Genomic DNA, 15,526 nt, shown 5'->3' on the forward strand with positions numbered 1-15,526 from the left:
CACTCATGACTTTTCAACATAAATAGTATCACTTGAAAAATTACAGTAGATACAGTCCGGACTCTCCAAGTACAATATTACTAAAATAAAGAGATAAAATTTGCTGCATTGGAAAAGGGTAGTTTCAAGAACTGATATCCTGTACACAAACCAAGCGGCATTTGACATACCAAGTTGTTGTATAGAAAGTAATATAATCAAGGGCAATAACTCCATAGGTCATTGACGTAACCATTTACATGTTGCAGACAGCTTCATTTAGAAATCCAAATCATTGACAGGTATGGTTGTAAGCTGCTTCTCGGGATTTTATATGTACACGTAATTATGTTTTCGTAGCATTTAATAAATTATGGCGTTAATTATGATATAGTGATTAAAATAATTTGAATAAGGTGGAAACAGCAGGTGACAACTAACGTCACCAGTGTCAAAAATAGGTAAATGTGAATGTCCGTCTAATTGGAATGGTTCCAGGAGTAATTGTTATTTCCAATTGAAATTGGCAATTGCGTTGACGAGAAGTGATGCTATGTAAAACCCATACTTTAGTTACGTCCCCGAATCAATGCTTTCAATATTGTTTGATGCACGCTTTGAATCGATTAATCTCCGTGATTTTCAAACGCTTAAGAAACATTCGTTTTTATGTTCCTACTCATATGAACCACTGTAAATCATCTCACTATTTTGTAAAAGATAATCCTATCCTGAACACAAACCATCTTTCAAGAATTTATCAAGGGTGTTCAATGTATCATGTGCTACACAAACCTCATTATTGCCCATGTAAGCACTGCCATCCGAAAACCTATTGATCTCACAATGTTTCTATCATCACGATAATGCTTTTTCTGTACTGATCAAATCAGCCAAAGCAGATAGAAGAAGGGGCTAAACATTGGGGGAATGTTTGGGATCAAGTACTGTTTTGTGAAAATAACTAGGGACTAGTAGATTCTTATCATATAGATCATGTGCCTTGTACTCAGCAGGTCTTAGAGAAGTAAGAAGCGTTGTTGAGAGTTCCTCCTGTTCCTCCATCCCAAATAATATTTATACACTAGAATTATTTAAAAGGCCTAACAAAATGATTACAAGAGGTCGCACAAAAATAACTAAAAGCCCCCAAATTAAGCACGATATGTATGGTTGAATCAATTAGTGTTACCTCTGTTAATCTTCGGATGAAATAGTATGAATGGAGATAAAACTCTTGTGTCATCCAAACTGCAAAATTCTCTCCTTTTCCATTCATAGCATTGCGGAACTTTGACATGTAACAAGTAGGCACAAGTGCAATGGATGGACATTGTCATTTAGAAAGAATGAATGTTTACAATAAGTATGAATAAACAAATGTTGTTTCCTTATGCCAGCATGTATGTATTTGATGATGTATGTGTGAATGTCTGTTCTTAAATCTTACTGATTAACTACAAGGTGTGTTTGTATGTAAACAGGAAATAAACATACTGTATTATCCATGCAGTGAAACATAACTGAGTACATAAAAATCATATGTTGCACACGTGCAATAAACCCTAAAATGAATTTCTTTGGTCAGTTATCCGACCATGACCTCCATGACCCCATTGGAATGTGGAACTACTTTATTCATTCACAACTTTTTACTACAGATTTACTACGAATGTTCAGTCTTGCTACCACGAGAACAAACCAATGAAATGCTATCAAATACAAAACATTGCAAGCAAGCAATTTTTCACACACTGTGTCTATTGATATGAGATTTCAAGGAAAGGTAAAATAAATTTGACTCGATAAAGACAAGTGGAGCACACGTCACTGGCGACAAACGGCTCACTAATCACAGTGCCTGCAAACATATGATTCAGAAGTTGCAAGACAATAACGTAACAGGCAATAAACATACTGTATTATGATGTGATAAGTCACGTGACTATAACCCTGTAGAGCTCTTTTGTCTTATTGCGCTTTGGTCATACCTCCATGGAATGGAGAATTATTATCATTGTTATTATGTGTGCAAATTAAAATTATGTTAACCAGTATGGATGTATGTTACATGTCTGTGTTTTTGTATGAATGTATGTTCATATTAATTTGAAGAAAATATTACTCATTACTCTATTTCAGGCCCCCCTAAGTAATTGAAGGAATTACAGCAAATTTGAAGGAAATGCATCTCAAATGTAAACAAACACAGCCCACTCGAGAAACAATTGCAGCCATATCGGCAATTTAGCGGTAATAACTGAAACACATCGGCCATTTCGGAAGCAATGTCGGTAATACTTGAAACACACTCTGCCGTCTTCGGAGATTTTTCGGCTCACATCCATGATTTGTCGGTCACGAACGGAAATTCACGCAGCAAAACATGGCATCGTTGGAAGAAGCACCCGTCTCCGTGAGTTTTGTTTACATCTAAACCTCCAGGGGCATGACTTGTGACACTCTTCTGCAGTGACAGTCTTTTCCTAAAAAAATAAGCTGTAGCTCCAACAACACCTCATACCTAAACGCATTCAACAAGGATGGTCAAAGATGGATAAGTATAAAAATGTAATAGTAGGAACTGAAAACAAAACTCACCGAGACGGGTGCTTCTTCCAACGACGCCATGTTTTGCTGCATGAGTTTCCGTTCGCGACCGACAAATCATGGATGTGAGCCGAAAAATCTCTTTAGACGGCAGAGTGTGTTTCAAGTATTACCAACATTGCTTCCGATATGGCCGATGTGTTTCAGTTATTACCGCTAAATTGCCGATATGGTTGCAATTGTTTCGCGAGTGGGCTGCGTTTGTTTACATTTGAGATGCAATTCCTTCAAATTTGCTGTAATTCCTTCAATTACTTAGGGGGGCCTGTATTTGTGGAATATTATACTGACTGCACTGGTTGTACCTGACCTGGGTATTTTGGTAACCAATACCAGCCCGACTAGACATTCATGTTATCTGTTGTTATTGCCATGATGTAACAATTATTCTGTGAAAAAGTGTCCAATATTCTAAACCAGTGGTATACACAGACAGGAGGAGAAGAAATGTGATAGTTTTGATTTACGAAGAACAATGTTCTGTTATAGATATATCTTTTAATTTTAGTTACTGTATATATTTATGTCATACAATTGCAAGGCTGGTATATTCCTGTTTTGTTTTTATGTATTTGACAGTTGGATAAATCACATTTTACAATCAATCATCCAGTCAAACTCCCTTCGACCTATGATATTCTTAATCAGTGTTAATCCTCTCTGGTTTTATTTCTGCCATCAATGCAAGTCGCAAAAACAAGAATTTTGAACAAAAACCAACCCAATATGACATACTGTAAACAGCCATATTTTTGCGACCGTTTAATTCTTGCGAACTTCGCATCAGAATAAAAACATGCGATAATATAGATATATCATACACTCTATTCAGGTAAGTCAACAACACAAAAGCGATACAGGTGTCATTGCTCAATCACATGGCACCGCTGGGCTAAACTGGATTAACACGGCTCAATCACGTTCTATTTTCATTGCTCTAACGCCTAATTAAAAAGGATTAATTCTGAAATCAATTAAATTAATTTGTTGTTAGATCACTTCGCAAATCTGTTTATTTTATTACAGCTCAATGGTCGCGCACCTGCGTGTCGTGTAAAAACATTCAGAGATGCCCCTATAACAAGATCACCTTGCAAAAATAACAAGGCGCGAAAAGATTTAGTGACCATCACTCGCGCAAATTTAAAGGCGCGGAAATAAGACAGTTTACAGTACATTGATACATTGATAGATTTAACTCTTTGGGAGCCCCATTATGGGTAAATGTTGCAACAGATTTCACATATAATTTCTCATTTGTCTGTGTTCATTAAATTGCTTTGTGTTTGGCAGACAAATGGAAATACAGCAAAGTGACCTCTTTCTCTGAGGATTACAGAATTTTTATTTGTTTTAATCTTAATTTTGATAGTGTGGCAGAGAATATTTGGTGTTGTGGCAGTCATTGGAATCTGAACAGTCAGTGGAATCTGAACTCCTAGTTTTAGGCACCCTGGCACAGTAGGGAGCTGTAACTAATTGCAGTTTTAGCCTAGAGCTCCATGCATGGGCTGTCACTGTGTGAAGCTTTCATTGTGACTTGAAGAAATGAAATGGCAACACCTGTGATTTTTCAGTAGGCATTGTATTCAGTTACATGTATATTAATTTTTTGTATTTGAGATATGTTTCATTGTGACAGTAGAGGTAATATGTTTTTGATTGCTGTAAATAATAGTGAGGTGATATTTACCAATCAGCCCCTCACATGATGTCACCTGAAAGCAAAAAAAACAATATTAGTTGAAAGTTATGATAGACCTCTTGACATAGAAAAATGCAACTTACTTTAAAAGAGCCGTAACATTAGTCATTGCTAAAAGAATATAAACTGGAAAATTGTAAATTTCAAATAGGAGACTTTTACACTGATCGGTACTTCAGATTTGAAGTTGAGTATTGACCTGTGTATGGGTCTAGATAATCATTCCTATTAATACATTTTCAGATTGTTCACAGAATGAGTTGAGTGACACCACCTACTACAATGAGTGCAGGCCCTCTGGTGGTGGAGATAATCTGCACTTGTCTGCTTGCAGCATTTGTGCTTCATCGCTATGGTGACCTTAGAAAACAACATGTGTTGGTCACCCTTGCAACATTCATTGCCTGGTATTTTTCATTTATGATAATATTTATCATACCTTTGGATGTATCATCAGTAAGTATATTTCACATTAATGCTTCAAGGTGTCCTAGTGTAACCAGTGTTTGCTTTATTACATGTTCTCACTGCTTGCGGTGTGAAGCACTATATCTCAGTTATACTAGGATATTACCCAAGACCCATATGTAACCACACCTTTTGGTTGAAATGAGTGAGTCTGTGAGTTTAGGTTTATGCTACACTCAGAAATATTTGAGCTCTATGGTGGCAGTTTGTAAATATTGAAATAATCAAATTTGGACTAACAGTCCAGTGATCAACAGCACAAGCATCTACACAACTGGGATATGATAACATACGTCAGCTAGCTAGCCTGACCACCCAATCCTGTTAGTCGCCTCGTATGACAAGCATGGGTTACTGAAAAACAAACTCACTCCTTCTTTGTCTATCATTCATTGTGCCTCATAAATGTCTTCTCAGATGCAATAAGAGCACTGGTCTTAATAGACTCTAATGCTTGTAACATCATAAAATTGTTCCACTAATGATGAAAGGTCTATTTGTTCAAGCAATTCAAATCTGACTTATAACATATTAGCCATAGGAGTCATATTGTAACCCAGTTTATGGCTATTACTTGGACTTGTCAGACTCACTGACATGGTTTACACGTGTCATTGTATTTAAATTGCATAGATCGATGCTCATGCTGTTTATCATTGGATTGTCTGATCCAGACTAGAATATTTACAGACCTCCATATAGCTGGAATACTGCTGAGTGTGGCATAAAAAGAGATAACCAATCAACCAATTCTTTGTATGGTGATTGTGCCATACTGATTTTGTATTTTGTTCAGATTATAACATTTTAGTGTTTTGAAGATAGACATAGGTTATTCTCTTTCCATAATTTTCTTTCTGAAAGGTGGAGACATCCGTTCAGTATTTCTGAAGAAAATATTTCAATATCAACACCAAACTCTGCCATGCCAGTCTTTATGTGAATATTTTAAATGCTTGACTACAGTGAAACCTGCCAAGACATGCACCTGCCTAATCTGCCATGAAATTTTTGTTTTACGTTATTATGATCATTAAGACATTGTCTAATCCAGCACCTGTCTATTCTGTATTCTGGCATGACTTTCCAGTCCCAACAAGCAGTTTTAAATGTAATTAGCACTGTCTATACCAGCATGGGTATGAGAAGGACAATCTAGTGGATTCAAACACACATAGAATTGCTGCAGTTATGCTTTATAAAAACTAGGATTGCATTTACTGTGACTGTCACTGTCTAGTCCAGCACTTTGCCTAAATCAATATTTTATTTTGATTCCATGGGGTGCTGGTTAGTAAAGGTTTCACTGTACTTACACAGGTGAGTGTGCAGTGAGATGACATTTTCTTACACATCTGTTGGAAAATCATGAACATGGATGAGTTAGTGTAAATTTTTGCTTTCAAAAATACAATATTGTCTTCCATAACATTATCAACTGAATTTTAGGATGAATGTAAGAAATGGTTTAGTTTTAGAATTATGTAGTGATGGTTCTATTTCTGTTCTAGACGTTTTACCGTCAGTGTGTCCATCAAAACACACCCGCTGTGTTAACAACATCAACAACCACAGAATCAAACAATGTGTCATCAACATCACTGACAGTGACAACAGCACCAGCACCAACGACTGCCTCTGATAATGGCACAAATAAGTCAGATGGGTCATCGACATCCACACCGCTGTTGGTGCACTGTCAGGCGCCGCTGAGCCATGTTCCTGACCACGTTCTCCCAGCATTGTGGCGTGTAGTGTACTGGACGTCTCAGGTCCTCACATGGTAGGAGAATAAACATAATTAGCTGACATTAGTGAAGGCATAGAGATGCCTGAATAGATATGGACCCATGGGGTTACAATGGTAAGATTGGGAATCCAAACAGATCTGGTGGTCTAGTTTGGTGAGTTGGTTTATTTTGTGTCATTGGACTGTGACAAGGGGGTGTTGTTTTAAATGGCTGTGTATTGATGGGATGTTGGAAACTGTTGATCAAAACATGTAAATACATGTCATGTAAAGTGGATTTTTCTGTCACAGTCTCTTGTTTTGTCTCCTTCCAAGACTCATTTATGGCAAGTAATAAGTGAATAACAAATTAAGTCATTTGTAATGCCTTACGAATATGTCACTCAACTCATAATTCAAGGTGCCATCTATGTATGATGGAATAGCTACAGTTACATCATGAGGTACTTGTTGCTCTACAGCAACTACATCATGGGTGAGAGTGCAGCTTTATAATAGAATGGTTTGTTGTGTAATCTTGCAGTCTTTCCATGGGATGATTGTTCTAATATTACAGCCATATTCTTGGTTAAATTAGGCTTGTTTTGGACCTTCAAAATCATATCCGTTTGACTTGACAAGGTGACATATTCTTTATGATGACCTCTGAATACCTGGGAATCTGGTTTGTTTCAGGCTGATCCTTCCAATGATGCAGTCGTACTCCAATGCTGGAGACTTCACAGTCGTAGGGAAGATCAAGTCAGCTCTCATTGCCAACGCCATCTACTATGGCACCTACCTTCTCATCTTTGGAGTGTGTCTTATCTATGTGGCCATCAGGCCAGACATTGACATAGATGCGTAAGTAGCTTGCAGAGGAAACAAATTAATTGAACTTAGGGTTGCTTGACATTTTGGCATATTGAAATTTTCATTTTTAATATACAGGGGCAGACTGTCTTGATTAAACAAAAATAAGATCTCACCAAGTATCAGTAGAAGTTATCTAATAGGAATTTAGTCGTTCAGCTGTTAATGTGAAATTTGAGTATTCACATCTTTTTGTGTCAGTGGGAAGATCACTAAACTCACTAAAGGGAAAAAGATAAGCATCATTATTTCATAAGAATGACATATTTTATGAGATTAAATAGCTCTGATTTGAAACTGTCAAAATATTCCCTGTTTTGGTCATGCTATGGTTTTATGTAAAATTTCCTGGCTCTAGCACTGAGTTGAAATCCTACTTAAATCCATGTGGGATAAAATCGGGGGAAGAAAACTGAAGAAGACACAATGAACATGGAGAATAAGACGATGACTGTTATGTGTTATTGACAGTGAGAAGTTGAAGGTCATTGGTGCCACTGCCAGCAACACATGGGGATTGTTTGTCCTGGTGCTTATGCTGGGGTATGGATTGGTGGAGGTGCCACGCAATTTCTGGAACAGTTCAAAGAGAGGTTACCAACTCTCTCGAACCTACTTCAAGATTGCAAAACTCAGCACTGACAAGTCAGAGGCTGAAGAATCTCTTGAAGATATTCTTGAGGTGAGTAGTGAAATTGTGTTTTAAATTATGCAGTTGTGCAATTATATGGAAGCCTGTAGGTGTTTGTGAATTTAATGTGGATTAATCCACCATTGTCCAAAAATGCCCATTTATTAACAAAAACTCCCCAAACTAACCTTTCTGAAAATATGGAACCACTTCTTGTGCACTTCTGAGAAATTGTTCAAGACGGGATAATTTATGTATTGAATCCTGGTCATTTGGTCAAACGTCCTCATTTATTTATTTATGAAAAAGTTATCCGTTCACATGCATCCAGCTGATTTCTTCATCATTAACCCTGCACAGTGTTTTAGTAAATTAATACATACTGTTATTGTGCAGGAGATCAAAAGATATGCTGAAAGAATTAGGTACAACCATCCGATGAGCAAAAACATGGAGACTATTCTATCTAAGGTAGGTGATGTTATCTACTGCTGTTTTATGTTCCTGCATTCTTATTTTTACCTTAAATCCTTTCACTTTTTGACTCTAACATCAGGACCTGTTGCCATTTACTTGTGTGTTCAGTGAATCAGGCTGTATTTAATGTTCTTTATTTGTGGTTCCTATTACTGAATACTTACAAGTATTTTTTGAGAGTGTCTTTTTTTTACTTCTAACTAGTTTGTTGTTTATCTAACTGAGATATGCAAAATGGAATACAGGTATATGTAAGCCATGCATCTAAGGTTATTCTTTGTCTGTCAGCATCTTCATATATGACCTCCTTATTCTTTTTCATATATTCCTCCTTGTGGTACATACAAGCACTTTAATGTCCATTTAAAATCACTACAACAGGCGTAACAATATTTGAATGAAATATTAACAAAACAAAAAACTATGTTACAACTGTCATAGGGATTTTAAATGGACATTAAAATGCTTGTATGTACCACAAGGAGGACCGGTGTGTTAGAATGTTTCACATTCTATTTTGCTCTGGTTTGTAGTGTCCAGATTATATTCAGAAGTCAGTGCAGCCAAGCATGGACGATTATGAGGATTTTGACAAAACTGTTGACTTGATCACAGAAAAGTCCCTGGTGCGCCTTCATCAGAAAGTGATTCGCTGTTCCCAAATCAACAAACGTACCCAGATCCAGTGGAACAACCTGATGGAAAAGGTGTTAGATCTAGAGGACTGTCAGGCCAATGAAAACAGCACTGACAAACGCTTCCATCGGGTGTATGGCCAGTATAACGGAGTTCTCAGGGGACTGTACACCCCCGCTGTAGGTACGAGCATATCTCCAGATGTTGAAGTCAGGGTTCAGGCAGCTGCTGCAATAAACTACAGCAAATACCTTGTGGAATGAAGCGTGGACAACTAAATCATTGTTCTCCCATTTTTCATGTTTGCCAGCCAGTGTCTCAGCATCAGCTACCTAACTGGGTGATGCTGATGCACATCTCTTGCCGTTATTACTCAATTATAGTTTTGCCTGCTCCCCCTACCAATGTGCCTTGACAAAATTCCAAACTCTACCTCTATGGAAACTGAATTGGAGTTAGTTCCCTTTGATCCTGCACCATGGCATCATAAACAATGAAATGTGATAAAACTGCTTTCATATGTCAAATTTAATGTTCACGTTTTCATTCAGTGAAAATATGTCATACACAATGGCATGATGTAGGCCAATTCCTGTATTCTCTGCTAATGTGATATTTGTCAATGTACTTTCTTTGAATCCTGATAAGATAGTTTGGGTATATTTCAGAATGGTACTGGAAGTGTCGAGTCCGTCCGTGGGTAATGATGATCACGGCCATTGCTCTAATGGTCTTTTCTTTCATGGTTGTGTGGTCAGAGTGCCTGTTCTTCGTCAAGGACCCTGTCCTATCTCTGTTTGCTGTCTTCATCAACCTGGCCAAGCAGAACTATGACTATGTCTACATAGAGGTAAACATGTCATTTGGTGTATCAGTGTTTAGTTGTGTCATGTTTGTAAGGAGACAGTATGTATAATTAGGTATATGTTAACCACGCTTTCAAGGTACTCATGTAAATAAAGTCTGGAAGGACTTTAACCCGTGATGGTTCTGGGGTAGAATAGGCCTTCAGCAACCCATGCTTGCCATAAAAGGCGACTATGCTTGTCGTAAGAGGCGACTATCGGGATTGGGTGGTCAGGCTCGCTGACTTGGTTGATACATGTCATCGGTTCCCAATTGCACAGATCGATGCTCATGTTGTTGATCACTGGATTGTCTGTTTCAGACCCGATTATTTACAGACCGCCGCCATATAGTTGGAATATTGCTGAGTGCGGTGTAAAACTAAACTCACTCACCCACTCACGCACTCACTGGAAGGACTTTAGCCAGATGAGAGTATATTGAAATAACTACTGTTGTGAGGGTGATTAAACAGCTAACACCACGAGGACATACTTATTTTATTTGTATGTAATGCATAATGAAGGTTCTCAAAATAATTTTATGTTTTTAAATAGAACTAAATGACCTAGGTCAGTTAATCAGTTATTGTAATAAAACACTTCCAAGAACAATGGACATAACATTCCCTAGTGATTTAACATTGGTATTATAGCTGATTTGTACTTTGCATATGTTGAATTTGGCTCTCTGGCATATAATATGCCTTCTGTTTGGTTTTCATGTATACCTACTAAAGACTATGCCTGTGTTACAGATATGCTGGCTAGTATTCTAAAAGGCAAAATTTACAATAGTGCTAGGATAGTGGTGTTAGGTTAGTTGTTTGCAAAGAAAATTGCAATTAAAGGTTTCCATAACAACCCAAACCCCAGAATGATAATTAATGATGTACCTTTTATCTTAGACACAATAGTTTGATAAAAGAAAATAGAACTTTTCTTGGCCAAATGTTGTGTCAAACCTCTTTGGGGTGCAGTGTTGTCATTATATTGTCCAGTGATGGTTTTAACCTTGTATTATTTGTAAGAAAAAGATTTCAGCAAGTAAGTATCTGTTTTCCCACCATCGTCAAATTGGTCTTTGTCGGTTATGTGAATGTCCACTGCTGATGGATTAGAATATTTTTGTAAATGGTACATGCTACCTATGGATTCCATATTTCAGATTGCATCAATCTTGACGATTGCCTACCTGTGTATCTGTGCATACTACAGTGTGTTCCAAATCCGGATCTTCAACTATTATTACATAGCGCCGCATCACCAGACTGACGAGTACAGCCTCATCTTCACTGGAATGTAAGCACCTGCTAGTCTTGTTGGGCACACTGCTGAGTTACTTCCCCTTGACCGATGCACTCTGTCATTTGGTTGAAAGTGCAGTGTTAAGCAATTGTTTCATGTAACCACAGCTTAACTTTCAAGTAGTGGAAGTATATGTGCGCAATCTAGATTTTAGGAAAGTTACACAAAGAGAATGTCTATATCCCTGTGAAGATTAAGGTTAGAATAGGTCCACAACTACTCACACTTGCTGTATGTGAAGACTAAATGGATTTCATGGTCAGTTTCTGTGACTTAGTTTTGTGTGATATAACCCTAATTTTATGAGGCATTGTTCATTATATCAATCACTGGCTTGGTTATTTTTAGGTTCTTGACATTTGGCTAGAATATTGCCTATTTTGTTTTGAAAAACAAACTTATGTCAAGAATGAATTTTTTTTATCGATGTTTTGTAAACTATTTGTGGATTAGTATTTTTTTTTTTTTTTTAACTTCTTATAATGCCTTGTGTTAGTCCAGGTGCCATCATGTTTGTAAACCTTGACTCTTATGTATGCTAGCCATTTTCAGGATGTTGTGTCGACTGACACCCCCCATGTGTCTCAACTTCCTTGGTCTGATCCACCTGGACAGTCATGTGACTTCGGGCAACATGGAGGAGACCTCCTATACCCATGTATGTATCAGTGTGTTGTCTCGTCACAGGTATTGTGATTACATCTAGTGTCAGAGAACTTCTTTATATATGATTAAATACATCAACTGTTTGCCTATGAATGGTATTGTTAACTTTGATGGATCCAGATTTGACTGCAAAGACTATGCATTACCCCTTCTTTCAGATATCTTTATTGCCAGGAAACCTGTTACTGTCCCTAGATTATTGTTTATTTTATGACTTTCTCCCTATTTTTGGACAGTCCTGGATTGTCTCCCTTGGGCACAACAGCACCTTGTGTTTGAATCACAGACTACATCTCATCATTTTGCTTGGTATCTCATCACCACACCTGCTTTTTTGGGCTTTATCATCAAACAAACTTTATCATCATCAAACACATCAAAATTGGATTGAATATTCATACTGCTTTAAGTAATGGCAACTCTGGAACTAAGGTGGTGGAATGTTTTTAGTCAGGTCTTGTGTCTTGTGTTTTCTCTAGATCATGGGTCACATGGATGTGATATCCTTTATCTCGGATGGGTTCAACATCTACTTCCCCATCCTCATTGTGCTGTTGTGCATCTGCACCTACTTCTCCCTCGGCAGTCGCATCCTCAGCCTCCTTGGCTTCCAGCAGTTCATCGGAGATGATGACATGACACAGGAACTCATTGATGAGGGCAGGGAGATGGTGAAGAGAGGTGGGTTTTACCGGTTTGGCTATGTCGCTTCATGGAACATTCTAGCTGAATTCTGTGGAAATACTGTTTTTAGTAGGAACTGAAATTAGTGTCCTTGAGACTAAAGAAAAGTGTCCGCTCTCATGATGATCATTTTCTGAAACTGGAAACTTTAAGTTTGAAATTTTTATTCCAGAGAAGCGGAAAAGAGAGCGGCAGGTGAATGTGGACCACAAACGTAAACACTGGCATGAGACTGGTAGACTGGACAGTGGGGCGAGTCCGTCCACTCCTCCCAGGCGGATTCCCCCCACCAGCACTGACAGGAGAAGTATGGCCACACTCTCAATCCTTTCGTGATCGTTTTTGCAAACAAAATAAAAAATTTACCAAATCTTCTAATGTTTGTTATTTGCATTTGCTTATATGAGGGTAGAGTTCATTTTAAGGATGTTACTTAAAACCATTTAATACATCTTTATGAAAATATTGTGCCTTTGATTTTGTAACGCCTGTTCACTGACACTGAAGAAACCCCAGTAGTTCATGTATTGTCATTTAGGCATCTGATTGTTTAGCCTGGACTGAGAATAGAAGTAGGGCCAAATTAAAATTGCCTCCAAAAAGTCCAAACGTATATATTCACTCAGCAAAGATGATAATGATAAAAGAACAAAACACTCAAACATTATAGCAGCAATGTAGCTCATATACTCAATTTACTAAACATACTAAGAGGAAGGGTTTTAAATGTCTACAAGAAATGTCTAGCCTATCATGCCTTCCCTCCTGCAGGTGCATACACTGTGCCAAGAAGTCCTGACGACAACGACCGCACTGAGCTCCTCCGGCAAGCGGAACCTATAGACTACACCGATGACCGGTCAGACCCACTGGCAGAGTATACTCGTAGTGCTGACCCCGTGCCGCTAGGGTACCAGTCTCGACCTGCACCCTCCCGATTCAGCTCCAGTAGACCAACATCACGCCCCCTTAAGGGGATATTTGATGATGTTTAACATTCCTGTTATATACTCTCGACAGTATATCCCAAGCTCTTATCTTCTTGCTTAGCAGACGTCATCATAAGGATGATGCATAGTTGATCATGTTTCTCATATTCATCATTGCCATGAACTTACACATGCATCTTCCATATGGTAGATGTGTGTAGATGTGAGATAGTGAAATCCGCCCTTCTGTAAATGTTTCTGCATATCATATGCATGACTACTAGTTTGAATATTTCATCTCTTTGAACAATTTCAGTAATGTAAACATTCTTGTTGTTTTCATGTGTCTATTTAATTTGCTCTTTCTAGAAACCTTTTTGTCCTGAGGCAGTGTGATTGAACGAGTGTAGGGCTATTTGTTACGTGGTGTGTGCAGTGAAAGAAGTGTATTATAGTAAGGATATTGAAGAACCTGTATAGTCGTATGAACCTGGACTTATTCTCTATCTGTCAACATTTAGTGTATTGTATATGTAGTGTTGAAGCAACAAGTATTCTGGGGTCAGCGAGGGTTGCTGTTAGGGGATGGAAGACTTCTACTTATTTATCCTGCATGATGGCTGGAAAATCTTACCCAAGTACTATGATCATGTAACCTAATGGTCTATGTAGGATTGATCTTTTTATAATTTGGCATGACTGAGTGTTAGATGTATGTTGAAGAGATAAGTTGTGTAAGTTTCAGTGTGATCGTGTGGACAATAAGCACTTATTGGTTTATTAAAAAGAAGTTACATTACAAACAATGTTTGGTTGGTAATATGCCAAATTTGGATATGTTTTTGTTCCTTTTTATAATTTTAAAAGTATTTTCATGAGATTTTTTTGGGTTCATTGAATCTGAAATTGACACAGAAAAAAAATTATGTGTTACATGATGTACCTACTTAATTAATGTACTAAATGATTTTTTTAGCATATATTTAATTTATGTTTTGTTTGTTTTATGTACCAAATCAAAGTGTTTGCAGGGTATTGTCAAAAGGTGATTGATTTTATAGTCTTGTAATTATAATGGTAGGTAGACTAGTAGTTCTTTTGACTTTACAGTTTCTACTTTCATTACTATGTTGTATTTTTTTGTATCAGGTGTGAAATCATTTCATTATAATTTCCTGTGTTAGTTTTGAGCAGTTAACTTAATATTGAAGGTGAAAACTAACAATAGATGATTAATACTGTGGTTTCAGGTTTAGTTCCATTCATGTCAGGAATTTGGATATATGTTGATTGCAACAATAATTTCACCATGGTACTCATCTTGAATTTTTTTTTTCTGGGTAACTCAGAAAGCTCTGAGAGACTATTGGGGATATATATAATCACTGGTGGCTTTATTTGTGGTACTGTTGGATATTGTTTACAAGATGTGCTATGCTTTATTCCAGAATGAAAGATCATGGCAAAATGTTGATGTTATTTATGTTGGATTTGAATGCAAAACGTTTCTTCTTTTGTTCAGAATGTGCTCATGACTCTACATTTCTGTTAGCAAGTGTCAAGGACTCTACCTGGTTAACTTAAGTGGTGTATTGTGCTATTTGTAGGTAAACTGTACTAGAAACTAACTCCATCTTAGCCGAATTGCACGGTAGGTAATATGAGATGGATTCAGAGAGACATTACAAAAAACCTTGGTCTTGACTTTGTGCAATGTGTTCTCATGCAGTGAATCAATCAGAAAGGTTGTGTGAAAATTTCCTTCAAAATATACTGCTGTAGAACATTTTATGCCAAATAGATTTCATTAAAAATTCTAAAATTACTTGACAGAAGTAGTAAGTTCATCCTCTTGAGGTGAAATATAACACAAACTTGAAATCTACAAGTACCTTTTAAGCTGAGATGTTTCATGCTCTAACAAATCTCAATGGACAAGTGTTTGTGACATTCGGTGACTTTGATCACCATGGCAGTTTGAAGTGT

General features: G+C 37.3%; 1 protein-coding gene across 1 annotated transcript; it reads left to right on the top strand.

Annotated features, from left to right (window-relative positions):
- The first annotated feature begins 218 nt into the window (after positions 1-218).
- Positions 219-14,292, top strand: LOC137290888 (G-protein coupled receptor-associated protein LMBRD2-like). Its single transcript, XM_067822058.1, has 13 exons — positions 219-281; positions 4,538-4,750; positions 6,274-6,545; positions 7,188-7,355; positions 7,836-8,046; positions 8,392-8,466; positions 9,006-9,291; positions 9,777-9,958; positions 11,122-11,255; positions 11,814-11,919; positions 12,407-12,608; positions 12,784-12,918; positions 13,383-14,292. The coding sequence occupies exons 2-13, from the start codon at positions 4,577-4,579 to the stop codon at positions 13,604-13,606; spliced, it is 2,169 nt and encodes a 722-aa protein (XP_067678159.1). The 5' UTR covers positions 219-281; positions 4,538-4,576; the 3' UTR covers positions 13,607-14,292.
- Positions 14,293-15,526: the final 1,234 nt, after the last annotated feature.

The sequence above is a fragment of the Haliotis asinina genome, chromosome 7, assembly GCF_037392515.1.
Source record: "Haliotis asinina isolate JCU_RB_2024 chromosome 7, JCU_Hal_asi_v2, whole genome shotgun sequence".
Lineage (NCBI taxonomy): Eukaryota > Metazoa > Mollusca > Gastropoda > Lepetellida > Haliotidae > Haliotis > Haliotis asinina.

What these genes read in the sequence shown, in the direction of transcription:
- LOC137290888 (XM_067822058.1), top strand. Translation starts at nt 4,577, where the DNA reads ATGAGTGCAGGCCCTCTGGTGGTGGAGATAATCTGCACTTGTCTGCTT. An exon ending in ACTGTACACCCCCGCTGTAG is followed by an intron (nt 9,292 to 9,776) that starts GTACGAGCATAT and finishes GGTATATTTCAG; the next exon opens with AATGGTACTGGAAGTGTCGA. An exon ending in CACCAGCACTGACAGGAGAA is followed by an intron (nt 12,919 to 13,382) that starts GTATGGCCACAC and finishes TCCCTCCTGCAG; the next exon opens with GTGCATACACTGTGCCAAGA.